The sequence below is a fragment of the Emys orbicularis genome, chromosome 4 (genome assembly GCF_028017835.1).
Source record: "Emys orbicularis isolate rEmyOrb1 chromosome 4, rEmyOrb1.hap1, whole genome shotgun sequence".
Classification (NCBI taxonomy): domain Eukaryota; kingdom Metazoa; phylum Chordata; order Testudines; family Emydidae; genus Emys; species Emys orbicularis.
The window spans coordinates 32392541-32420465 of NC_088686.1; the positions used below are offsets into that span (position 1 = coordinate 32392541).

The 27925-nt window shown below is 43.7% G+C and overlaps 1 protein-coding gene across 1 annotated transcript in view; it reads right to left on the reverse strand.

Moving 5' to 3' along the window:
• Nucleotides 1-436: 436 nt before the first annotated feature.
• DGLUCY (D-glutamate cyclase) overlaps nt 437-27925 on the reverse strand; it is a 79084-nt gene continuing 51595 nt past the window's right edge. Inside the window, exons 12-14 of the mRNA XM_065402643.1 lie at nt 14478-14597; nt 11478-11629; nt 437-577 (exon numbers count right to left, since the gene is read on the reverse strand). Of these exons, the coding sequence (XP_065258715.1) occupies nt 437-577; nt 11478-11629; nt 14478-14597 (413 nt within the window). The remainder of the gene's footprint in view (nt 578-11477; nt 11630-14477; nt 14598-27925) is intronic.

Consider the following 27925-nt stretch of genomic DNA (forward strand, 5'->3'; position numbering starts at 1 on the left):
TGCCAGTGATGAGTAGGCTGATATTGCAGTCTGTCCCAGGGCGTGAGGCTAGACGATGACTGGCAGTAGCCTTATACTGAGGTGAGGTGGGGATAGTGGGTGGGGGTTTCCTGGGGAAGGGAGACCCTGAGAGAAAGGGGTTACTGCCAGGGGGCAGCACCCCAGCTAACAGGGCACCGGAGTCCAGGGAGGAACATGGGGGCCAAGCGGTAGTAGATCACCGCCCTGCAGAGGGCGCTCTGGGCTGGAAATCGAGCTAATTCCCTAAGAGACCAGCAGGAGGCACTGCAGGGCTGAGTCCACCCTGCTACAGCCATATAAGTACCTACATATATAGAACAAGCCTTTTCTGGTCTTCCATACCTTGTTGTTAGATTGGGGTGGAGAGATAATCTAATAGAAACTTTAGAGTTTAGAAATGGTTAGGGAAAAGTCATCACGGTATCTGCTCCAGCAGTTTTTCAATTATAACTGAGTGTATGTTGTAGAAGGGCAGTCCATCCACTTCCATTTCGAGACTGGCAGTTACTCCACTACGGACTCCATGCTGTATAAGTGTTTTCAGCAACTTTTCTTCCTAAAACAAGGTATAATTAATATATTACTAATGTAACTAATAAGGCAAAGAATATTCCTCAAAATCTTTCAATTAAACATTAGAAGACTGTGACCATATCTGCCTAAGAATTTATTTTGGCTAGCAGTATCAAAAATATTACCATTCTAAAGGGGCCAAAGGGTACTTCTAGTAGCAGGAAATGCAAGTGCTAAGGAATTAACAAACAGCAGTATTCATAGTATCAGAGGGGTAGCCGTGTTAGTATGAATCTGTAAAAGGCAACAGAGGGTCCTGTGGCACCTTTAAGACTAACAGAAGTATTGGGAGCATAAGCTTTCGTGGGTAAGAACCTCACTTCTTCAGATGCAAGACTTGCATCTGAAGAAGTGATGTTCTTACTCACGAAAGCTTATGCTCCCAATACTTCTGTTAGTCTTAAAGGTGCCAGAGGACCCTCTGTTGCCTTTTAGCAGTATTCATAGATACCCTTTAATTACTGTGCAATGTTAATGGTACCAAACCAAAAGCATATTAGTGTCCATTCAGAAATCTGAATCCACTGTGTTGAGATTCTGGCTAGCTTCATGTTAGTAAATTTCACAAAGTGGAACCAAATACATATTCACACAAAGCATCTTAAAGACTATCTGGTTCCCCCAGAAAATAATGGCTTAAAGCAGCCTGGATGTGACTTGTTCTTTTATTTTTACACACACACACACACACACACACACACACACACACACACACACACACACACACACCACAGTCAGAAACAGACAGATTTTAAAAAGAAACAGTGGAAAAGAGAAAAGATGGGGAGAAATAGAAAATACTGGGATAATCTGTGCAACCGATATCCAACTTTGCACAATGATCAGCAGCCTCAGCTTCTACTGATTTCAGTGAGAATTGGGGGTGCTTAGCACCACACCTGATTGGATCCTAATACAATGAGAGGAGAAACAGGAAGGAAAGAAAAGAAACATTTTTAGTACTTGTAGTTCGCTTGATACAAGAATTCATAAACCAAAAATGTCAAGTATTCCCGTTCATGAAATGTACACTATTTGTATAGAAATGTTTCAAACCCTATAGATTACAATAGTTTTACTACAGTGTTTGGATATATGAATGAAGTATACTGTAGCATTATTATACATATGTTTAATGTACTTTTTGTGTGTGATTACATTTGAAATTTTTCTGGAAGCATTGGAATAGTCTCCCAAAGCCAGTTAACAATCGAAAATTCGTTAGCTGGTACCCTGTTTTTTTAACTGTACCCCATAATGATTGCTAACTTTCTTAAATTTCCTGATCCATGTGATATATTTCACAGGCAAAGCAGTCTTAAATAAGTCACAGCTTTTTACAGTAAAGAACCAGAAAATGCCTAGTTACATTATGTCAAACTGTACACAGCAATCAGTTAATCAACTTCTTATAGAAAGCATCTGGCTTCATCTTTTGCATAAGTGCCAATTTTCATAAGACGGTGACATGATTCTGATCATAACTGTGCTTTAACATCTAAATATATCAAGTGTAGAATCCAGTTGTAAATTTAAGTATGAGCCCTTTCCCCATGCAAAAAGTGTTGCTGAACGCAAAATGATGTAAACTAAATTTCTCCTCTTGACTCATGAGGGAGAAACAAACTAGATGAGTTTATTCTCATCTTGTAGCTATAATTCTTTTACCTTTAGCAAGTACATTTTACTTGCTAAAGATCTCTGGCCTGACTACATTGAAAAAGCTTCTCCTGTTTAATACGATGTGATTGTCTCTGCTAAACTATATTCTAGTGTCAGATATGTTACTCTGTGTGTGTCTGTAATGGGCAAACACAATGTGTAACACTTTTCCTTAGCTGTGGAGTTCTTTGCAATTCACTCTCAAACCAATGTTTACAAAAGTACTTTAAACTGAGCACAAAAATTAGGGCAAGAAGAAATTCAAATTTAATAGAAGAAATAGCAAGTAATACAGTAGAAATGCACTAATTTGCACTAGTAATGGGGAAAACCCATTTGTGAATTAACACGTGAATAAATAATAGTAAAACAAAGATAGTATATCTTTATATATTCATTTATGCAGACAACTATAGTTCAGCTTGAATTTGTGATACATAATGTGTGAGTGAATGATGTGTAGTATATTTTGTAATACTAATAATGAAATTTTAGCAATACAGCAACTTCCAAAAGAAATGGTTCTTTGAGATGTAGATCTACTGGAAGAAGAAACTTACTCTAGCAGTGGTTCTTCAAGATGTGATAAAGACGTGTATTCCACTTAGATGCATGAGCACACAGCATGTTGGAGCTAGAGATTTTGCCTGACGGTACCTGTAGAGGGGTGGCACCTCATGGCTGTGGCCCCTCCCCTGGCTATATGAGACAGCACCACCCCGCTGAGTTCCTTCGTTCTGAATGCTCCGGAGAGAAGACTCCAATGCACAGGGGATGGAGGGTAGCCTGTGGAATACACATCTGCATAACAGCTTGAAGAACCACACTTACAGTAAGTAACAGTTTCTTCTTCTTCGAGTAGATGTAGAAGTGTATTCCCCTTAGGTGACTCACAAGCAGTATGCTGTCCAGGAGAGGCGTGTTAAGGGTCTATCGAAAGAGGGATCACAGGACTGTCCTTCTAAAGCTTGCATCCACTTTGGAAGATGCGATAATAGCATAATGGTCTGTAAACGTGTGTATGAATGACCATGTGACAAATATCAAATATGGAAAAGTCACTGAGGAACACTATCACCATTGCTTGCACTCTCATCAAATGAGACCATATCAGCTGAAGAGGTACAGTTCAAGCTATCTTGATATGCACAATCTTGATACAGGATGCTATCCATCTAGAGATGGTCTGTGAAGAGACTGCTTGCCCCTTTGTGCAGTCTGCATATGCCATGAACAGGTGAGGCAAAGGACGAAACACTTCAGTCCTATCCAGGTAAAAGGCTAGACACTGTTTGACATCCAAAGTATGAAGGTACTGTTCCTCCGGGGATGAATGCAGCTTAGGAAAAAATACAGGTAAATACACTGCCTGGTTCAAATGAAACTCAGACCCAACTTTGGATAAAAACCTTGGGTGTGGTCATAAAGTTACCTTGTCTTTGAAGAACTGTGTGTAAGGAGGCCCACCCATCAGGGCCTGCAACTCTCACACCCTCCTTGTAGATGTAATGGCTACGAGGAATGTGGTTTTCTGAGACAAAAGGGGCAGTGGACAGGAAACAAGGGGCTTGAATAGAGGGTCCATTAGAGCCGCCAGAACCATGTTTACCTCCCACAAGGGGACAGGCTCACGGACCAGAGGATTAAATGGAGAAGCCCTTTTTAGAATTCTTGTCGTCAAGGCATTGGAAAAGATTGAGTTTCTGTGAACATGAAAGACTGCTGCCAGATGCACTCTTAGTGAACTGACTGCAAGGCCCAATTTCTATAGATGTAGTACAGGGGCGGGCAAACTTTTTGGCCTGAGGGCCACATCGGGTTTCCAAAATTGTATGGAGGGCCGGTTAGCAGACACTGTGCCTCCCCAAACAGCCAGGCGTGGCCCGGCCCTACCCCCTATTCCACCCCTCCTACTTCTCGCCCCCGACAGCCCCCCTGGGATTCCTGCCCCATCTAACCCCCCCCATTCCCTGTCCCCGATAGCCCCCGGAACCCCTGCCCCTGACTGCCCCCCGCCACCCCATCCAACCCCTCCTCTCATTCTTGACTTCCCTCTCCCGGGGACCCATGCCCCATCCAACCACCCCTTCTCCCTGTCCCCTGACCGCCCCCGGAACCCCTGCCCCTGACTGCCTCCCGCTACCCTATCCAACCCCCCCTCTCCTTCCTGACTGCCCCCTGGGGACCCCTGCCCCCATTCACCCCCCCCCCCCCGTTCCCTGCCCTCTGACTGCCCTGCCCCCTATCCACCCCCCTGCCCCCTGACCACCACCCCGAACTCCCTGCCCTCTATACACTTCCCCCCCCCCCGCTCCCTGCCCCCTTACCATGCTGCCTGGAGCACTGGTGGCTGGCGCTACAGCCGCGCCGCCCAGAGCACCAGGACAGCCAGCTGTGCCGCCCGGCTGGAGCCAGCCACGCCACCACGCAGCACAGAGCACCGGGTTAGGCCGCGGTTCTGCAGCTGCGCTGCCCCAGGACCTTGCAGCCCCGCCGCCCAGAACATTGCGTCGGCAGCGGCGCGAGCTGAGGCTGTGGGGGAACAGCAGGGGAGGGGCCCGTGGGCCAGATGTGGCCCACAGGCCGTAGTTTGCTCGCCTCTGATGTAGTAGGTACTCCAAGGTGTCCTGGATAGAAGATTACATTGGTTGGATCCCGCAGGCCACAGACCACACAGAAGACCTCTTCCACTTTGCTAAGTAAGCCATCCTAGTAGAGGACTTCCTTCTAATGCGTAGGACTTGTTGGACACTGAGCACTGCTCTTTCTCTTCATTAAACCATGCAGCAGCCACGCTGTAAGGTACAGGAAGGTAAGTGCAGGATGGAGAGTGATGCCATGGTTCTGAGTGAGCAGGTTGCAATGGGGAAGAAGTGGTATGGGAGGCTGAACCAACGGTACAAGACGGTCCAAGAACCAGTACTGCCTCAGCCATGCTGGAGCAATGAGGATGAGCTTGGCCTGATCCACCTTGAGCTTGAGGATGACCTGAGGAATGATCGGGATGGGGAGAACGTATAGAGAAGAGTCGACTGCCAGCTACAGTGGAAGACATCAGAGAGGGAGCTTGGGTTGAGACACCCCCCACCAAGAGCACATTAGGTGACACTTCCTGTTTTTGCTCATCACAAACAGGTTGACCATGGGAATGCCCCAGGTTGCAAGGATGACCTGGAGGACCCTCGCCTTCAGGGACCACTTGTGACTCAGGTAGAAAACCCCACTTAGATGGTCCATGAGACAATTCTGCATGCCAGGCAAGTGGACAGCTATCCACTTGAGAGTGATGTCCTCTTAAATGCAGAATTGCCCAGGTTGATCATCTCTAGGCACAGTAACCTAGAGTGTGCTCCCCCTTGTTTGTTCACACAGTACATTGCGGTGGTATTGTCGGTGAGTATGTGAACCATGCATTGTGGATTGCCCAAAGCTCCAGCACTCTGCTATGGAGTGAGGCTTTCTGTTCCAACCACAGACACTGTACTCCCAGCGAGTCCAGATGTGCTCCCCAACCCTGAAGGGAAGCATCGTAACTACTGATTTATTTGGAGAGAGCCAACTGAAGGGGATGCCCTGCCATACATTGTGTGGGCATGCCCACCACTGTAAGGAGTACAGGACTAGTGGGGGAAGGTGAACCAATCTGTCCAGAGAATGCAGGGCAGGGTGGTAGACCATCTACCACATGTGAAGGGGGTGAAAGTACAGCCTCACAAATTCGACTACATGTGTACAAGTGGATATGTGGCCCAACAGGCTCAGACGCACCTGGACTGTTGTGGAGGGCTGAGAATGTAGACTAAGGCAGAGATGTTGAATTGCATGGACGTGATCAGTCAGCAGGAACACCCTTAAGATCGTGGAATCTAACAGGGCCCCAATGAACTCGATTTTTGATGGGAGCGAAGGTTGACTTTATGGTGTTTAAAATGAGACCCAGACGGTTGAGCAAACACAACATGGTGTTGGTGTAGTCAACAATTTCCTCTCTGGAGCTGCTTCTTAGTAGCCAGTCATCAAGGTACGGGAAGATGTGGATTCCCTTCCTCCTGAGATATGCCATAACCATGGCCATGCATCTGGTGAAAACTCAGGGGACAGAAGAGATGCCAAATGGGAAAACCATATACTAAAAGTGGTGTTCTCCTACAATGAAATGGAGACACTTCCTGTGGCTTGGTAGAATCACATGAAAGTAGGTCCAGAGCAGCAAACCAGTCATTCTGAGACAGCGCAGGGAAGCTAGTCAATAGAGTAAACATTTGGAACCTCATGTATTTGATAAACTTGATGAGACCACGAAGATTGAGGATGGGTCTTATTCCACCCTTGGCTTTGGGTATCAGGAAGTACTTGAAGTAGAAGTCTGGTGTTCTGACAGAACTTCCTCCAGGCTCCACCACTCCCAATGCTAGCTGAGAGCGGACCTGCTCGATGAGCAGTGTCTCATGAGAACGGTCCCTGAAGAGGGTTGGAGAGGGGAGAGGAGGTGTAGAGAGCAACTGGATGGCATAACCCAATCTGACAGTGTCTAGGACCCAGTTGTCGAAAGTAATTGATCCTCAAACATTATTAACGTGGTCCAGCCTGTCCCCAACGGAGTAGGGGGAAGAAGGTGTAGCAATGACTGGAACAGTGCTCTGGACCAAGGAGTCAAAATGAGCACATAGAAGGTACAGGGGGAAGACACATGGACTGGCCAAACCCCAAGCTTGACTACTTTCTCTTGTGGGAACGATCCCTTTTTCTAGGGTAGCCCCGCTGTTTCGGGGGGAAGAAATGCACAAAGGAGTGCTGCAGGCAGTACTACTGCTGCTGAGCACCATAGTGGTGCCTCTGTGTCAACAATGTGTACCTCCGCAAGAACCTCAAGATAGCCCTGGAATCCTTAAAGGAGCACTAGTGTGTCATTGATCTTTTCCGAGAACAAGGTCCATCCGTCAAAAGGCAAGTCCTCAATGGCTTGCTGGACATCATGTGCAATTCCAGAGTTTTGCAGTCAGTAAGCCCTCCTCGCAGTGATTACAGAAGCCATCACCCTGGCCAAAGTGTCTATAACATCAAGAGCAGACTGCAGGGATGTCTTGGGCACCAAGCAGCCTTCCATGACAAACACCCAAAACTCCTCACACAAGGTCTCAGGCCCACGAATTTGTACATAGCTGTCCAATTAAGGAAATTATATTTGGACACCAAGACTTGTTGATTGGCGATCCACATATGTAGGGACAAGGACCTTCTGGGCTGGAAACAACAGCTTGGAGTCTCTGTCGTTAGCAGTGGACTTTCTGCCCTGTCGAACCGTGTCATTCACCACCATTACAACCAGGGAATTGGAATAGAACTCCTCAAATCCCTGCACAGGAACAAAATAGCAATTCTCCATGCACTTAGCCAATGGCAATACCGAGGCTGGTGTGCTCCAGAGGGCTTTTGCTGGTTCAAGGAATGCATCATTGATTGGGAGGGCAACTCTCCCAGAGACAGATGGCTGCAGAATGTCCACCAATTTGTGGGTGTTCTCATGTAGGAACTCTGCCTGAATGTCAAGGGACCTCGCTACAATGTAAAAGGTCTCAGTATGCCTTAAAGTCCTCCAGTATGGAAGGGGAGGATGAATCAGACAGAACAGCGTCATCTGGAGATGAGGACGATGTTCTTGATTGAGCCAAAGCCGGATCTTGCTCCCGGGATGACTTACCCAGATGGGGGGACTCCGGAGGCTCTACAAGGGGGAGGCCCACTGATGCCTGGACTTGCAGCTGATCTGCAACCATCACTGTTGATTTGGTGAATGATCTCGCCATTGAATGTAATGAGGAGTGGGATCTCTGCAAGCAAGGGGCATCCCACTGAGTCCAAGGAGGCCACTGACATGAGTAGGACATCGCTGGCCAGTAGGCACCAGGTCAGGGACCTCTGAGCTGACCACAGGGTGCATGCCAATCCTGGGAGCCATAACAGTCCATTAGTGGCCCACAGTGCTCATTGAGTGATGTGGAGCAGGAGGAGGATGACCCCGACTTGAATGCGGAAGATTTCTGGGATCTTGGTGACTGGGTGGAGCAACAGCAGAGGAAGAGAGTAGGTGATCTGATTCATCCATCGCCCAGAATGAGGCAGGAAGTGGTGCCTCAGATGAGAGCACGTGCCTGTGCCGAAGGCAGTGTCGGTCCTGACGTGAATACTGGTACCAGGGTGCCCAAGTGTATAGATGTCGAGGGTGCTTTATTATCTTAACTGGGCACTTGGCCAGAGCACTAAAAGCAACTGTATTTGAGAGGTAACTGCCAGCAGAAAACACAAACTGGAATTTCTTGCTCAGTTTTTATCTTTTTACACTAATGGAGTAAGGTGTGCTCAAGAAATTTGCTGCAGTGTTTAACTGTTCCAAGGTTTACAGTTAGAGCCATAATAGCCTCTTGACAGAGAATTTGTAATTTTCTTTCTTCCTACAGAGCTGTTTCCATTAGTTTTATCTGAATGAATGTTAGCATTGAACCTTCAAGGGTCCTTCCCATTATCAAGACTGCCAGCTGTAGAACTTGGTAATACAAATGCAAGACAGGATTTGCTCTGTGAGATACTGTGTTTAATTACAGTACCTCATTACCAGGGGATTTTGATTAAAATTCCCCTTGATTTTAGGTCATGTAGAATTAAAGGGAAATTAGAGGTGGGATGTAAGTGAAAAATCATTGAAGAATGAAAAGTAACTCATTTCAATTGAGAGATGTTTTGCTAGGTCACAGGACAACCCCATAAGGGTAAGAGCTAGAAAAATATGGTTTGTTTCAATTATCTTTCACTTATACCAGGTAACAAAAAATAACTTAAAAGTGCATGCACTGTTCTGAGAAACTTTTTGTAATACCTGATGATTTAAGCACATGATATGAAGAAACAGTCCTGAGTATCCTGTTTTTGTTGTATTTGTCTAACCTGGAATATTAATTTAGTTTTTCTAGTGTTAAATAACAAACACGTCACTGTGATTAATGTGAGATATTTTGATGGAATTTTAAGTAGAACCTATTGTGATCCCAGTAGAAATACTAGTGTGATGAATACAGGATGGATGGATAGACAGAAGTTGCCTAGGACTTTGCTTGCAGATCACACAAACAGTATTGAATCAGAGGGGTAGCCGTGTTAGTCTGAATCTGTAAAAAGCAACAGAGGCTCCTGTGGCACCTTTAAGACTAACAGAAGTATTGGGAGCATAAGCTTTCGTGGGTAAGAACCTCACTTCTTCAGATGCAAGACTGAGCCTCTGTTGCTTTTTACAAACAGTATTGACTGTTTGCAAGCCCTTATGTTGATCATTCTGCCAATGAACATTTAGGAATTCCAGACTGGTGTGTTATTGACACAGTATACCAGACCCCGCTCTCTTAATGATGTTCCTTTTTATTATCAAAGAAAAAGTATAACTATGACTCTTCCCTGCCATTTTAATTCATTCTCATTTTGAAAACCTCCACAGGATTACAGATTTACACCTAGTTCTGAGTTGTATTGTTGAAATATGTTTGCAACTTCAGAACTTCAATTATCTCTCCCTTCTTTAATTTAGAAATATCTGAAACAGTAGACATCAAATCTGGTAAATAAAGTTCACTCCTGGGCTTCAACCTGTCATAATCAATTTCAGCCAAGAACACTTTTATAGTTGGCTCCCTCAAATGGAAACCTTTATAGATTTCCAATTATAATCTTACTGTCAGGCATCAAATCAGTTTCTACCAAAATAAACATAATAAGGAGGGAAGAAAGGTTATATTTCAAGACCGAGAGTAGTGGTACTGTAAGTTGAAAAAACAATGAAACCCTGTTAGGGGACTGGAGAACCCCTCCCCTCCCAAAATGCACCTTTACATGCTCCTGTGTCCTGGGGATGTGGCACCTTTGCCCTTGTTTTAATGTTTATCTTCTTACCACCTGTTTCACATTTTCTAGCAGTTGGGGGAGCCATGGTTGGGCATGTCTGGACATACTAATTATGTGACATGTGACCATCACAAGACACATGAGTAACTTAGAATATCTCCATTAATAATATATATAATATCTCCTAGAACTGGAAGGGACCTTGAAAGGTCATCGAGTCCAGCCCCCTGCCTTCACTAGCAGGACCAAGTACTGATTTTGCCCCAGATCCCTAAGTGGCCCCCGCAAGGATTGAACTCACAACCCTGGGTTTAGCAGGCCAATGCTCAAACCACTGAGCTATCCCTCCCCCCAGAGAATCTATACCGGGTGTTAAGAGCTTCTCTGTGGTGTTATGGTGACAGACTCTGAACAGGGAGAAAGGTTCATCTGCCCCCAACCAGTATGCCTTGCTGGATCATCCAGCAGGGAGGGCGATTGTTTACTTTATTTGGTGTAATATAGCCTAGGATCATGTAATCTATTGTAGTTTTCAACAAATGGTTAAAATCCACCTGGTCTCTCTCAAACTTAACTGAATTGCTTTAGGGGAAAGGCAGCTTGTAACACCCTAGAATTGTTTATATTGAACCTTCAAATTGTTTATACTACTGATTCTGTCGAAATACTCAAAAAAAACCCAGCAGCAGATGTATTCAGAGGACAAAGTGTACATATTTTTGAATATTTTTTAAATGATTTTCATGCCGGTGAAAGGGGTCTGTCAGCCACTGAGAGTGAAATCTTTTTTAATCCAAGGAACAGGTACAATACAGATACTTTCAGTATACAAGATTTCTCATGTTGCCCCCTTAAAGGGGGGGAGGGATAGCTCAGTGGTTTGAGCATTGGCCTGCTAAACCCAGGGTTATGAGTTCAATCCTTGAGGGGGCCACTTGGGGATCTGAGGCAAAAATCAGTACTTGATCCTGCTAGTGAAGGCAGGGGGCTGGACTCAATGACCTTTCAGGGTCCCTTCCAGTTCAAGGAGATGGGATATCTCCATTATTTATTTATTCTTTATTAATTTGCCTCAACCCCATTCTGGATGGCACATCTATAAGAATAAGAAGGAGGTTCAGTTTTCCATTCTCACATAATCAGTGTACCCTTTTCTGAGAAAGTTGGTTGTGGTATGTGCTCTTGTCCACGAGGAATTGGACTTGGAGCCCAAACTCATTTCCTGTAGCCCATTAAATAGCCATGTGATAGTAGTGGTTTTGAACCAGTGACCAATAGCTGAAGGTTTCAATATCCCATTAGCAATCCTCTAACCTATCCACAGAGAATACCTTAGTAATGGATGGAAGTGCTGATGCCCAGTTTGCCTTCTTGGACAATCTGGGGAACCCAATAGCTTTCCTCAGATAGCGATCATGTATTTCACAGGTGTTGAGGATATACAGAGCACAAGCAACAGCATAGCCTCCCCAGTTAGAGACCCCTGCAAGAGAAAGTCACCATGAAACTGGACAGTAAAAATTAAATGTAAAACGTTTTTTAAAAATTGTGAGTGAACCTAATCCACATAAGTCTCAAAGGGTGGAGGAGAGGTAGGAATGTCCTAATAATATTCATTTGGCACAAGAAGGGTTTTTTAATGAAATGTTTTAAGATAGTACAAACATTTCATACAGTACATTGTACACACCCTACCAGTTTACTAAATTCTGAAAAGTTAGTGTACTACTCAATCTAGAGCTATGCTTTGAAATTAACTACGTTGAAAAACTCAGCTGTAAGGGCTAAAGACTGGAGATGTCTCTAGCCTTCCATATTACTTTGATAGGTTAGTTGCCAGCGACAAAGTTAGCCGCAATCAGAAACCAATTTATGGACCAGTGGTGGAATACACAATTTCATGGGTTTTATTAGCAAGATTTTTCCTAGTGCCTGTTTTGGATTGACATAGTCTATAAGAACAAGACATGTGCTGTTTCATTAACTGTTCCACAGAGATATTCTATTTTTAATATGTCTTACAGTTGTTTATTTTTATCCTTGCAGAAACATTTTACCAGGAACATCTCATGGGGAATTCTACAGCATCAACAATTTTTCTGCAAGCTATTATTAGATTACCTATGTTATATCAGATACATCATATAGTTTATTGACATGCCTCTGAAATCAGTCCTTCAAAGTACATATTCATATTTGGAGTGATACTAATTATCTAATAATAAATGAGAGAGCCGGGAATAGAATTCAAGAGTCTTGACTCCCAGGCCTGTGCTTTGACTCCTAAATCATGTTTCATCTCACTTGGTGGATACAAATCTTGTCATTCCCGTTCACATTTGGGTATCTTCTGTAATATAAAAGTTCCTAACTTTGCTATATGCTGTATTTGTGTGTCTAATTTAGAGTTGAGCAAAGTTTTTTAGCTGTTTGTGTGAACTTTTATTTCAGATCCAATAAGTGCAGGTTTGAAGCTACTAGTTTAGTTTGGGGGTTTGTGGTTCAAACAAATGCAAAAACTCAAAGGGAAATGGTCAAAACCAGAATTTCACTTGGCTTTGTGCCAAAGCCATAGATTCTGTGTGGCTTTGACTGAACCAAGTCTTGCCAACTTTTGCCAACTTAGGATGAGCTGAGTTACCAGCTTTTCCAAAACCAGGTGAGGTTTGCATGGTGTCAGATTTTATAATGAAAATTTTATAAAGTTCATAGCTTATTCCTTTTGTTCACAAAGAGCATAGGCTGCGTAAAGAATTCAGCCATTTTATGGGAAGAACAGCTGTGATGAAAACAGCAAATGACTGTCTGTCTGACTGCTGATGAAGTCTATAATTCTTCTTTAGGGCTTTGTGGGATTGTAAGTGTTTATCCCAACAAAGTTAATATCCATGAATTATTTGTACACTGAGATCAGATTAGACCTCATTGTCTTTTAAGTGATGTTTGGCAACTTCTTTGAAAATACTTGATCACATTCTAATACTCTGTTTGTTTGCATTTCTCTCAGCAGACTTCATATCTTATCACTACTGATCCAGCAACTCCGATCGCACGACTACTGCTCCTGCACCCGTAATTGCACAACTACTGTTCCTAGACCTCTGTTTCCAGAAGTCTGGAATACTCAAATTTTCCACACTTCCATTTTTAGAAAATTTGGAAATGAATTTTATAGTGCATGTTACATTCTCCATTTGACCTTCCTGCTCAAAACACATTCCTTTTCTTTTCTCTACTGTGTCTTGGGCTAGCCAGCTGCTCTGAATATAAACACTGCAGTTCCTACAACTTTAGGACATGCACATGGGCAGAAAGGGTAGAAACAATCAGACTCTTCAATCCCTATTTTCCCCCGAACTACTTCCCATTTCTGTACCATTGGTGTTGGAAATCTAGCTTTCCTACTCCCTTCTATTAAAGTGACCTTCCATTATTAATTACACATACATGGGCACTCATTGCACTGAGCTATAGCACAATATAGACCACACAATTTGTAAATCTGTCATTGCTGAATCCGTCTCCTTTACTATTAACTTCTCTGAAGTCTGTTTCGTGCTGGCCAAGTCAATAGGGTAGGAAAAGGTTCTAAACATGAAGTTGTATTTATGTTTTGTTACATGCAAAATTTAGAATGTATAGAAGCCCTGTAGACATTATTTGATAGAGTTCGCATCCCCCCATATGGAGCATACTGCAATTGATTTTATCCTGGTATGGTACACCCCTAGGGCACTAACAAATACATGAAAACTTATATAAACACAAAGTTCATTTAATTCCTGCATAGAAGATGGCTGTACAGTTCTCCTTGAGAGTCAAATGATTTTAATAGTTATTTAGGGGGGGAATTTTCATAAGTACTCAGTGTTGGTCTAGTTCTGCTCCCATTGAAGTAACGCTGACTTTAATGAGAGCAGAGCTAGGCCAATACTGAACACTGACTTCAATGGGAGCAGAGATAGGCTGAATGCTTTTGAACACAACACCTTTAATTGCTTAGTACAGTTTCTAAATGAAATTAACAGCAGTCTAAAAGTTAAAAAGGCTCTAAAGTAACTCACAAAGAGGATTTTAGAATCAAGTGATGGATGATCTTTGATCTTTTAATTTTGCAGGAACTCATTATGAAAAGTTCAATCCTGGGACCTGCTGAGCATTCTCCATTTTCAGTTATACTAAGGGAAGATGTGGATGCTCAACACCTCACAGGATTGGGCACAAAACAGAGAAAGCTCACGGTAACTGAATGCTCAGTAAGTCATTTAGAGAAAGTGCCAAACCAAAATTAATCTGCAACGCATGTTTGTTCTCAATTTTTTAAAACTTACCGGCTACAATAGCGAAATCAGCTTCAACGTCACAAGCTATAACATCTCCATTTTTTATGTGTTTCCTTACAGCTTCTTTTACTTTTCCCATTCCCAGTTCATTTCCTCCATCCCCAATGCCTTCATTAAAAAATAAAAAAGATCCCATGAGTGTATCCAAACCACCTTACAAAGACAAACCCATTTATAAGCTATCCAGGGCCTTTCACAGTAGTCTGTGTGTAACAGGTCAGCTCTCTTGAACTGTTTCAAAAGTTTCACAAAACAGGAGATCACAAAAACAATAGCTGAAAACAATGTAGCGAGGGGGTGTGGTCTCCCTCCCTGATGGATGGGGAGAGAGCTGCAACCACCCTCTGGTGGGCAGAGCCGGGACACCCGCGACTGCCCCGCTGGAAGCAGAGGAGTGGGACAGGAACTGGAAATATAAAAGGCAGGCCCTCCAGCTCAGCTGGGGGAGAGCTGCCAGAGGAGTAGGACATCTCTCCCCCCCCCCCCCCCCACTGCTGAAGCTTGGACCTGATGGAGGCAGCTACAGTGCCAGAAACCCAGAGGGATTGCTGGAGCTGCCAAGAACCGGGAACACCGAGGCATTGTTGGGGCTGCCATTAGCTATTTACTAGTAACTAGAAATTATGCTGTGTAAGCAACAGCTACAAGAAGGTGACATTATCCAATGCTCTTGAACTGCACTGACACTATGTCTAGGAAAGAGAGGTAGTAATCTTACACTTCATGGAAGGACTTAGACAAATATAATATATTTTTGTATATACGTGCAAAATATTGTGAAATATTTAAAGCAAAAGAGGTAAACTTTGTCTTGTTGCTAGTTTTGAGAAAATAAAACAAGTAACAATTTTTGCACAAATATATGCAAATGGTATGTGATGCCTTTGGAAGTAGCAGGAGTTCTTGCCCCAGAACTTAGGAGTGTTTCCTACAGCATTTAGTCCCCTTGTGCCATGGAGTAGAGGGAGCCCTAATTATACTCTCACTACTCTAATTTTCCCCACCAGTTTTCTTCTTAGAAAAATAGACCTATTCTTTTAAAAATTGGTCACTGATTTGGAGTGTCTGTTTTTGGGTGTTCTACTTGAAACACTTTGTATCTGACTTTCAGATGTGCTGAGCAGCTATAGTACCATTAAAGTCAGTGGGAGCTATAGGGACCAATAAATGTCTGAATAATTGTTGGCTGTCCTAGATGTCTTAAGTTGGGCACCCAAAAATTGAGGACCTTCTGAAAAATTTGGCTGATAGCCAGAGATCTGGAGAGCAAGATACCAGATAAATCATTAAATTACATGAATACTGGTGAATTCACAAAATTAAGTGGATAAATAATTGGTTAAACAACTGCAAACAAAGAGTAGATATTAATGGAATGATGTCATCTTGGAAGAAAGTTTCAAGTGGGGTTTCACAGGGATATGATCTGGGTCTGGTGTTATTTAACATCTTTATTTATGACCTGGATGTACAAATAGAGAGCCTACTGATCAAATTTGCAGATGACACAAAGCTAGAGGGAGTTGCCAACACTTTGGAAGATAGAGCTAAAATTCAAAGGGATCTTGATAAATTAGAGAACTGGGCTATAGACAACAAAATGAAATTCAACAAAGACAAATGTAAGGTTCTACACTTAGGGAAGAAAAACCAAATGCACAAATACAGAATGAGGAAACACTGGCTTGGCAGCAGCACTACTGAGAATGATGTGGGAGTTATGGTGGATCACAACCTCAACATGGAGTCAACAATATGATGCTGTTGCAAAAAAAGCAAATGCAATTTTGGGTTGTATTAACAGAGGCATGGCATGCAGGTCATGGGAGGTGATAGTACTCCTCTACTTAGAGCTGGTTAGGCCTCAGCTGGAGTACTGTGTCCAGTTTTGGTCACCAATGTATAGAAAGGATGTAGAAAAACTGGAAAGGATCCAGAGCTGAGCAGCAAAGATGATCAAAAGGATGGAATGCAAGGCATATGAGCAAAGGCTGAAGGAAGTAGGTATGTTTAGTTTGGAAGCGAGGAGATTAAAGGGGGACATGATAGCAGTCTTCAACTACTTGTAAAGCTGCCATTAAAAAGATGGAGAAAAGCTGTGTTCTTTTGCCCCAGAGGACAGGACAAGAGGCAATGAGTTCAAACTACAGTATAGCTGATTTAGATTAAATCTCAGGAAAAATTTCCTAACTGTAAGACCAGTAGAACAATGGAACAAACTGCCTAGGGAGGTTGTGGAAGCTCCTTTACTACAGGTTTTCAAAAGGAGGCTGGATAGCCATCTGTCTTGGATGGTTTAGTCACAAAAAATTCTGCATCTTGGCACAGGGTTAGACTAGATGACCCTTGTGGTCCCTTTTAACCCTATGGTTTTATGATTCTAAGAGGAAGCCAAGACTGGTGAGGGCAGAACTTCTTCTATGGCTGTTGCTCTGGCTCTAGGACCTCTTATTGATTCTCGGTGCCAGGCCCGGTATTGGACTCTGGAGACAGAGCTGCCCGGACCATAGTTTTTGCCCTTGTGGATGAGGGTACTGAGTACACACAGTGAGAACAAAAACTGGAAGCTGGCGGAAAACTCCAAGGGTTCCAAAACAGCCACTGATATGGGGCTGGACCCCATTGACCTGGCCACATTCCCATGGCAGTTCCCATTAAGGAGTCACAATGGTAGGCTGGAAGAGAGGATCTGGGAGGAGACTGGTAGGTCCTGCTTCAGAGTTGTGAGACTTAAGATTCCCACTTATGAGTCCAACGACAAAGACGCCCCTTCCTCCGACCATGAAGAGGCTGATCCAGTCAGTGCCAGGGACCGATGATGAGAACCTGGTGATAGGCGGAGCATTGCCATCATATCAGGCTTCTCCTTAAGACAGTGCAGGAAGCAGGCAACTGAAGTACCAGAGGTTGAACTGCTGATACGGGGATAGCACAATATTGCCAAGGAATCCAACCCCTGTAGTGACGGAGACATCAGCACTGAGAGGCACAGCAGATTTTTTTGCCGCCACAAATACTTCCAAGGTAGTCAGCACCAAGATGGTATCTTCTTGTGGTGCTGAAGAAGATGCCAGTGCCACTTCTGACACCGGGCTTGATGGTGCTCTTTGTGGTGTCAGAGCCAATTGTGCTGACTTAGGCACCAATCTGGAGGAGGAGTGCTTAGGTTTCAGGTGCACTCTGCTCAACTCCTTCTCCCTCTTCCCAGACTTAGAGGGTGGAGACCTTCCCCTGGCTGGGGCATCTTTGGAAGTCTTATATTTCTTCTGTGGCATGGGCAAGGGAGACAGGGTGCCAACTCTCTGGGTGCTCTGGGGCTCAAGCACCCACTGAAAAAAATAGGGGATGCTCAGCACCCGCAGTACCAGATTAATCTTTTGTGGGCTCCACCCCATGCTTTGCCAGAGCTCCTCCCCGAAGCCCCGTCTCCGCTCAGCCTTTTCCACCCAAGGCCCTGCCCACCTCTCACACGGGGGAAGAGGGAAGAGAGGAGCATCCACTAGCAAAAACAAAAGTCAGCACTTGTGGAGACAGGTGCCAGGATTCCACTAGAACTGGAGGTGGGATTCTCACTGAAGTTGCAGACTCAAACCAGGTGGCCTGAGCATTACCTCAATCAGCAGGAATTTCAGCCTATCCTCCCTAGCCTTCTTCGTTCTAGGCTTGAACTCCCTGCAAATCTGGCACTGGTCTTTTATGTGTGTTTCACCCAAGCACTTCAGGCAGTTATTGTGCTGGTTGCTCACTGGCATAGGCCTCTAGCAAGAAGCACATGGCTTGAAGCCTGGTGACTGGATCCACCCAATGGGTATTGCTGAGGGAAAAAGTTTCTGATGACCATGCACTGGGTGCACAGACAGCAAGAATGGAATGCACACGTGCAATCACTTGAAGAACTCCAAGTTCAGATTTTGTGAAACAAAATATAATGTTCATGTTTACAGAACAGCTGAGAGTGCTAAATTCCTCTTTGCAATGCATCATTTTTGTATTTGAAATGTGTCTGGATTCTAATGCCTATCACATTCTACAACAGTAAGATTCCTGTACTCACAATTTATTCTTTAATAACTGAATTAATCTCTGAAACTTGGTACAGGTGGAATTTTTATTAAAATATAGTTCACAGATTTCAAGTGCGTGTATGTGTTTAATTTTTCATCTAGTGACTTCAAAGCTATTCCTCAGCAGGAATTTGCTATTTAGCTCCCAACTAACAGCTACATTTTCAGAGTTGAACAAGACTTAGCCCTGAAGTGTGACAGGGAGTTTAGTGGCTAAGTCGCAGGCAGAGCTTTGAAAAGTAATAATAAATTGTTGGTGAGTAAGTAATACTTGGGTCTTTTTAGCTTTCTTGCCATTACATTTACTATGCTTTTTATCTCACACCTTTTGCTTCTGTAGCCTATTCAAGTTTATGGCAGTGAATGGACGCATAGCACTGGAATGTGATAGTGCATTCTGTTTTATTCACTTACTAAATAAGTTATTTAAATCTTCACTCTTTTTGTTGATACTTGATTTCAGCTGTGGACCCACTGGATAGTTATTCACATGGTCTGGGGCTTACTTTACTATCATATGAGATACTTTGGTGATTGTTGCCCAGCAAATACCTAAACTAGATACATAAATGACTCTTGTATCCAGGGTCCCAGGATTAAGGCACATATTTTAAAAAAAAATCCTAAAGTTAGCTCTTGTCCTTTAATAATAGTACATATTTTCTATAATAGTGCAGATATCAATGCCTTGGATTTTCCATGTCACTCTTATTTTGCCTTTCTGGGACATTTGTTTTTGTACGTGTGTTTAGTTAGTGGCTGTGTTGTTTTGCATGTATCCTATTGGCACTATAGTAATCCACCATTGGGAAGGGAAGGATTTATTTTACTGACTGTTTTCTACCTTCCCCAACTCTTCTACATGACATCTTAGTACTTCAATAACTTCTTGTGAGTCCGGTCTTTAGAAAGTAGTGCTGAGCAGTAGATTTGTGATTTTCCTCCTGACTTTATAAATGAGCTTTGCTGACTAATGTAATGTATGAAGTCATGATAACTAAAAACCTGTCAAACTTCAGCCCTTTGTGCTAGACAACACTTGAACAAAAGGGGCAACGGGTGTGGCTGTTTTTTCCCCTGCCAGATCTCTCAATAATATTCCATTAACTGATGCTAAAGATAGCATATGAAAGTGTCAAAAGAAGAGGCTGAGAAGATTAGTATGGTCTTTTTGGAACATCTTTTAATATTCTATTCCAATGCTTTTGTTCTATATTCACTGAGCCCAGCAGTTGTTCATGCATTCTTACTTTGCCTAAGTCTGCTCCTGAGGGTCCACTCCAGCTCTACAACTTGTTATGGCATTAGTATTCAGCGAAGCTGCAGATGTTGTTTATGATTTGGCTGTGGACAAAGTTCCCAGGTCAAATGGCTATTTTACACAGTGGAATTTAAGACAACGTATTTGGATCTTGTTTTTTTATCAAAAGCTTAACACAGTCAACCAAGGCAAATGCAGACAGCAAACACTCCAATACGAGCAGTCTGTTGTGCTAAGAGTTGTATAAGATTGACAACTTCCTCTTTTCCTTATCCCTTTCTTTTCTACATAGCCCTGTCAAAGTGATCATTTTCCCCTCATGGGTGCTATAACATACTTGTCTCAAACCAAGCACTGTATGTTTAATCAATATAGCTTCAGTTTTCCCTTTCCTCAGAGTCAACCTCACCAAAACTCATTATTACTACCGTCAGTTGTGACAGTGGCCAAAGCCCCAATCAGGATTGGTGCCCCATTGTACTAGGTGCTGTACAAACAGTTAGAAAGACCTGGTCCCTACCCAAAGCACTTTCAATCTACCGGTAATAAAAAATCAAGACACAAGAAGTGAATGTGACAAGCAGTAGTAGTAGAGGAGGAGGAGGGAGAAGGAGAGTAACAGGAATAAGTTAAAAATATTTTTCAAAAAGATGGCCAATTAGTTTTTTGGTACACAACATCCATATATGCTACCTCACAGGAGATCTTGTCAGATACTGAGCACCTTCATTGACATCAATATCTGATCCAGATTCTAGAACAGTAATACAGAACAGCTCCTAGTTATTAAAATACTAACCTATATTAGAGGTGAATATAGCTGGACTGCTTGGTAATAGTGACCATAATATAATTAAAGTTAACATCCCTGTGGCGTGGAAAACACCACAGCAGCCCAACACTGTAGCATTTAATTTCAGAAAGGGGGATTACACAAAAATGAGGACGTTAGTTAAACAGAAATTAAAAGGTACAGCGCCAAAAGTGAAATCCCTGCAAGCTACATGGAAACTTTTTAAAGACACCATAATAGAGGCTCAACTTAAACGTATACCCCAAATTAAAAGAACATAGTAAGAGAACCAAAAAAGTGCTACCATGTCTAAACAACGAAGTAAAAGAAGCAGTGAGAGGCAAAAAGGCATCCTTTAAAAAGTGGAAGTTTAATCCTGGTGAGGAAAATAGAAAGGAGCATAAACTCTGGCAAATGAAATGTAAAAATACAATTAGGAAGGGCAAAACAGAATTTGAAGAACAACTAGCCAAAGACTCAAAAAGTAATAGCAAAAAAAAAATTTAAGTACATCAGAAGCAGGAAGCCTGCTAAACAACCAGTGGGGCCACTGGATGATCGAGATGCTAAAGGAGCATTCAAGGATGATAAGGCCCTTGCGGAGAAACTAAATGAATTCTTTGCATCGATCTTAACGGCGGAGGATGTGAGGGAGATTCCCAAACCTGAGCCATTCTTTTGTAGGTGACAAAACTGCCCCAGATTGAGGTGTCATTAGAGAAGGTTTTGGAACAAAATGATAAAGTAAACAATAATAAGCCACCAAGACCAGATGATATTCACCCAAGAGTTATGAAGGAACTCAAATGTGAAATTGCAGAACTACTAACTGTAGTCTGTAACCTATCATTTGAATCAGATTCTATACCAAATGATTGGAGGACAGCTAATCTGACACCAATTTTTTTAAATGGCTCCAGAGGTGATCCTTGCAATTATTGGCTGGTAAGCCTAACTTCAAACTGGTTGAAACTATAGTAAAGAACAAAATTGTCAGACACAGATGAACATAATTTGTTGGGGCAGAGTCAACATGGTTTTTGTAAAGAGAAATCATGCCTCACCAATCTAAGAGAATTCTTTGAGCGGGTCAACAAGCATGTGGACAAGAGGGATCAAGTGGAGATAGTGTACTTAGATTTTCAGAAAGCCTTTGACAAGGTCCCTCACTAAAGGCTCTTAAGCAAAGTAAGCTGTCATGGGATAAAAGGAAAGGTTCTCTCATGGATTGGTAACTGCTTAAAAGATAGGAAACAAAGGGTAAGAATAAATGGTCAGGTTTCAGAATGGAGAGAGGTAAATAGTGGTGTCCCCCAGGGGTCTGTACTGGGACCAGTCCTATTCAACATATTCATAAATGATCTGGAAAAAGGGGTAAACAGTGAGGTGGCAAAATTTGCAGATGATACAAAACTACTCAAGATAGTTAAGTCCCAGGCAGACTGCGAAGAGCTACAAAAGGGTCTCACAAAACCGGGTGACTGGGCAACAAAATGGCAGATGAAATTCAATGATGATAAATGAAAAGTAATGCACATTGGAAAACATAATCCCAACTATACATGTAAAATGATGGGGCCTAAATTAGCTGTTACCACTCAAGAAAGAGCTCTTGGAGTCATTGTGGATTGTTCTCTGAAAACATTCACTCAAAGTGCAGCTGCAGTCAAAAAAGCAAACAGAATGTTGGGAGTCATTAAGAAAGGGATAGATAATAAGACAGAAAATATCATATTGCCTCTATATAAATCCCTGGTACACCCACATCTTGAATAATGCGTGCAGATGTGGTCACTTCATCTCAAAAAAGATATACTGGAATTGGAAAAGGATCAGAAAAGGGCAACAAAAATTATTAGGGGTATGGAATGGCTTTTGTATGAGAAGAGATTAATAAGACTGGGACTTTTCAGCTTGGAAAAAAGACGACTAAGGGGTGATATGATTGAGGTCTATACAATCATGACTGGTGTGGAGAAAGTAAATAAGGAAGTGTTATTTACTCCTTCTCATAACACAAGAACTAGGGGTTACCAAATGAAATTAATAGGCAGCAGGTTTAAAACAAACAAAAGGAAGTATTTTTTCACAAAATGCACAGTCTGTGGAACTCTTTGCCAGATGAGTTTGTGAAGGCCAAGGCTATAACAGGGTTCAAAAAAGAACAAGATGAGTTCATGGAGGATAGGTCCATCAATGGCTATTAGTCAGGATGGGCAGGGATGGTGTCCCTAGCCTCTGTTTGCCAGAAGCTGGGAATGGGTGACGGGATGGATTATTTGATGATTACCTGTTCTGTTCATTCCCTCTGGGGCACCTGGCATTGGCCACTGTCAGAAGACAGGATTCTGGCCTAGATGGACTTTTGGTCTGACGCAGTATGGCCGTTCTTATGTCTCTGTTTAGAGACGGCTGTTCCCTTAGAGCATTCTGCGATGGAGATGATTAAATTGGGTAATTTCCGGAAAGGCTTTGTTCTTTCAATACAGAAAGCTAACCCCTTCTGACATCTTAGCATGTGGTGTACTGTTTCCCATTTGCTCCCAGGAGTTTTTGGGAAGAACAAGGGGAGATATATGGGTTGGTTTAGGTGGAATCAGGAGGCAATCGTTGGTAGGAATTTGGGGTGGGGTCTCAGTGTGACTTTATTTTTGTGTATGGTGGATGTGCCGAGAGGGCACTACTATCAAAATTCCCCCACTTGTCGAGCAGATGTAATGGCGACAAGAAAGGCTACTTTCATAGAAAGGTGTAGTAACAAACATGTTGCCAATGGATCGAACGGTCGGTTGACAAGGCTCCACAGTACTAGATTAAATTCTCATGCAGATGTAGGGGAATGTATTTTGGAACATACGTTATGGAGGCCCTTGGGGAAACATTTGGTGGTTGGGTGGCGAAAATGGATAACTCATCCACCATGTGGTGAAATGCCATGATGGCTTCAAGGTTACCCTAACAGAGCTCACGGAGAGACCGATTCCTTGAGCTGTAATACATAATCCAGTATGTGTGGTAGAGGCGCGGAGATGGCTGTTAGTTGTTCCTTTTGGCAATCTATAGTGAAACGTCTCCGTTTCTGTAGATACATTTGTCATGTAGTCGATCTGCGACTATTTAACAGAATGTCCTGTACCTCCTCTGAGCAGGTCAATTCGTCATTCTGGAGCCATGGAGAAACCATGCCTTGAGGTGAAGTCTCATGATATTGGGATGGCATATCTGACCTGCGTCTTGTGAAAGGAGATGGAGCAGGAAGGGAGAGTGTGTGGTGGGCATGCAGACATCTTCAGAAGGTATGGGAACCATGGTTAGTGGGGCCATATGGGGGCTCTTAGGATGATTTTGGAATTGTCCTTTTTGATTTTGTGTATCACTCGTGATAGAAGCGGGGTCAGGGGGAAGGTGTAGAGCAGTGGTGCATCCCATTTGAGGAGAAAGGCATCTCCCAGTGAACAAGGACCCAATCCTGCTCTGGAACAGAACTGTGAGTATTTGGCATTTCGCGTTGTCCCAAAGAGGTGTATTGTTGGAAACCCCCACCATTTGAATATATTGTTTAGTACTTGATCATTCCTTTCCCACTCATATTCCTCAGAGAATTTTCTGCTTAAGACATCTGCATTGGTGTTCTGACATCCAGGTAGATACGCAGCTGAGATGTCAACATTGTGTTTGATGCACCAGATCCAAAGTAGTATGGCTTCTGTTCACAGGAAGTATGAGTGTGCCCCCCCTTGCCAGTTTATATAAAACATGCAGGCAACATTGTCTGTGAAGATTTTGATGGTTTTTGTGACACCATGGCACCCCCATATTCCCCACTGTTGAGAGGGCTACTCACCTTGTGCAGTAACTGAGATTCTTTGAGATGTGTGTCCCTGTGGGTGCTCCACTTTAGGTGTTGAACGCCCCTGCACTTGTAATCAGAGATTTGTGGTAGCAGTGCCTGGTTGGGTCACACATGCACAGTCCCCATCTCGCACCGCCTCAGGTGGTTAACTGGCGCTATGTGACCAACCCCCGCTCTGTTCCTTCTCTACTGCAGAGGATAGTGAGAAACTCCGAAGTAGAGGGGAGAAGGGAGGGTTGTCGAGCACCCACAGGGGGACACATCTCGAAGAACCTCAGTTATTGTGCAAGGTGAGTAACCCTCTCTTCTTCTTCGAGTGATGTCTCTGTGGGTGCTCCACTTTAGGTGACTTCAGAGCAGTGCTCTCCAATGGAAGGGAGGGGCTTTGGAGTTGAAGTCATGGCAGAGGATAATCCATGACTTCAGTGAGTCCGAATAATGCATCGGACGTTGCATGCTGCTCTAATGCATAGTGCTGCGTAAATGTATGGGCGGGTAGAGGCCCAGGTCGCAGCTCTACATAAGTCTGTAATGGGAACACTGTTCAGAAAAGCCCTGGTGGAATGTGTACGAATCCCCAGAGAGGGTTGCAGGTTCTGTTGCTGGTAACACAGTTTGATGCATTCTGAAATCCATTTGGAGAGCCCCTGTTTGGATATGGCATCTCCTTTTGATCATTCCGTGATTGAAATGAATAATTTCAGGGACTCGCAGAATGACCTTGTTCTATCTATGTAAAAAGCCCGGGTCCTATGAACATCGAAGGTGTGACTTAGGATAGAACATTGGTAAGTAGATGGGTTGGTTAAGGTGGAATGAGGAGGCGATCTGAGGTAAAAACTTGGGATGCGGTCTGAGAGTGATTTTATCTTTGGAAAATACTGTGTAAGGTGGGTCAGCCATGAGGGCCCCATGTTCCCTCACTTGTCTTGTGGATGTAATGGTGACTAGAAAGGCCACCTTCATTAAGGTGAAGAAGTGAGCAAGTGGCTAATGGTTCGAACGGATGTCTGGTGATGCCCCGGAGAACTTAGTTGAGGTCCCAAGGTGGAGTGGGAGTGCGAATTTTGAGGTATGTTGTTGAGGCCTTTCAGAAAATGTTTGATGGTAGGGTGTGCAAAAATTGATGTGCCATCCATCTTATAGTGGAAAGAAGCTATGGCTGAGAGATGTACCCCGACTGAGCTAATAGAGAGGTCTGATCTCTTAAGTTCAAGCAGGTAATCCAGAATCAAAGATAAGGGCGCAGATACCGATGTGGTCTGCTTTGTGTGACACCAGGAATCACATTTGTGTAAGTATGTGTGGCGGGTAGTTGGTCTGCAACTATTTAATAAAATATTCTGCACTTCTTTGGAGCATGTCATTTCAGGTCCCTTGAGCCATGGAGCAACCGTGCTTTGAGGCGGACTGTCTCCAAGTTTGGATGCAGGGTTTGTCTTGAGTCCTGGGACAGGAAACGAGGTAGGAGAGGAAGCGTGCGAGGTCTGCACGCTGACAGTCTGAGAATGTAGGGGAGCCATGTTTGATGAGGCCATGTGGGGGCTATCAGTATTACTGTGGCCTTGTCCTCTTTGATCTTGTGAAGCACTCGTGCCATTAGGGGAATGGTAGGGAAGGCGTATAGGAGGGAAACGTCCCATTTGATAAGAAAAGTGTCTCCCAAGGAGTGAAGGCCCATTCCGGCCCTGGAGCAAAGCAGTGGGCATTTGGTGTGCTCTGTTGCAAAGAGGTCTACTGTGAGGAATCCCCACTGTTTGAATATGTTGTGGAGAACCCTGATGTCGAGTTCCCACTTGTGATCCTGAGAAAAGTTCCTGCTGAGTGCATCTGCCGTAGAGTTTTGACATCCAGGCAGGCATGCTGCTACAATGTGGATGTTGTGCAGGATGCACCAGTGCCAAAGTCACATGGCCTCTGCACACAGGGAGTGTGAGTGTGCACCCCCTTGTCTGTTTATATAGAACATACATGCTAAATTGTCCGTGAAAATTTGTAGGTCTTGTTTCTGATTATGGGTAGAAAGTTGGTGCATGCATTGAGAATGGCTCTTAGTTCTAGTAGATTTATGTGAAGCTGGGCTTCTGTTGGGGACCAATGACCCTGAGCAGAGCATGAGTTCAGATGTGCTCCCCAACCTATGAGGGACACATCTGTTGTAATAGTCAATGTAGGAGGGGTTTGGGTGAAAGAAACTCCTAGGCATACGTTGTGTGGTTGCGTCCACCAGGATAGTGAGTCTTACTTTGCTTGGCATCGTGAGGTATTTATTTATACTGTGCCTTCGTGGGGAATAAGTTGTGCGGAGCCAAGCTTGTAGGGTTCGTATATGTAGCTTCACGTGTTGGACGACAAAGGTCGATGCGGCCATGTGGCCCAGTAATTGCAAGCAAGTCCTGGCTGTTAGCTGGGGACTGTTCAGTGATGTGGTGATCAGATTCGTTAGAGTTAGAAAGCATTGCCTTGGTAAAGATGCTGATGCCTTGGGTGTATTGAGATACGCCCTGATAAATTCCAGTTCATTGTGTGTTTATTTGGAGACCTAATTGCGTAAAGAGATCTACTGTTTGTTGGGTAGCCTCTATTGCTGCTGGTCAATTCGCTGCTTTCAATAAGCAGTCGTCCAGATATTGAAATATCATGATTCCTCTCTGGCAGAGGTGTGCAGCGACTATCGTGAGTACCTGTGAAATGACTGGGGAGCAGCGGACAGACCAAAGGGCAGGACCGTGTATTGGAAGTACTCTGGTCCGAGGGTGACTTGGAGAAATCTCCGATGTGATGGGTGAATCGTTATGTGGAAGTATGCATCCTGGAGGTCCAGGGCCAAGAGCCAGTCCTCTCTTTCTAAAGCTGGGATAATGGTGGTCAGTGTCACCACCTTGAAGTGTTGGTTTCTGACAAATTTGTTGAGCCATCAGAGATGGAGAATGGTCCTCCATCCTCCTGTTTTTTTATGTGTGAGGAAGTAGTTTGAGTAGAAACCCGTCCCTCTGTATTTTGTTGGTATTGGTTCTACTGCTCCTAGATGGATGAGGTGGGTTACCTCCTGAGACAGTAGATCTTTGTGAGAGGGGTCCCTGAAGAGGGACGGAGAGGGAGGGTGGGTAGGGGATTTGGAAGTAAAAAGGATAGAGTATCCAACTTCAATTATCTCCAGCACCCATTCGTCTGTACTGATGGACTGGCAGACTGGGTAGTAGGGAGTTAAACGGTCTCCGAATGGCTGGGAGATGGTAGGAGTTCTCAGCATTGAAAGATGTGGGGGGTCTCGGGCCCTCAACCAATATCTCAAACTTGCTGCCTGGCAGATAGTTGATGAGACGTGGTAGATTGATTTGACGGTTATTGTCTCCTTGGGGGCCATTGTTTCCGGGCTTGTGGCTCCAATTGCCTGCGTGTCTGTGCATATGATGTGGACATTGTAATACGTTCATTGTCTTCTCTTTGTCCTAGGAGTATAGA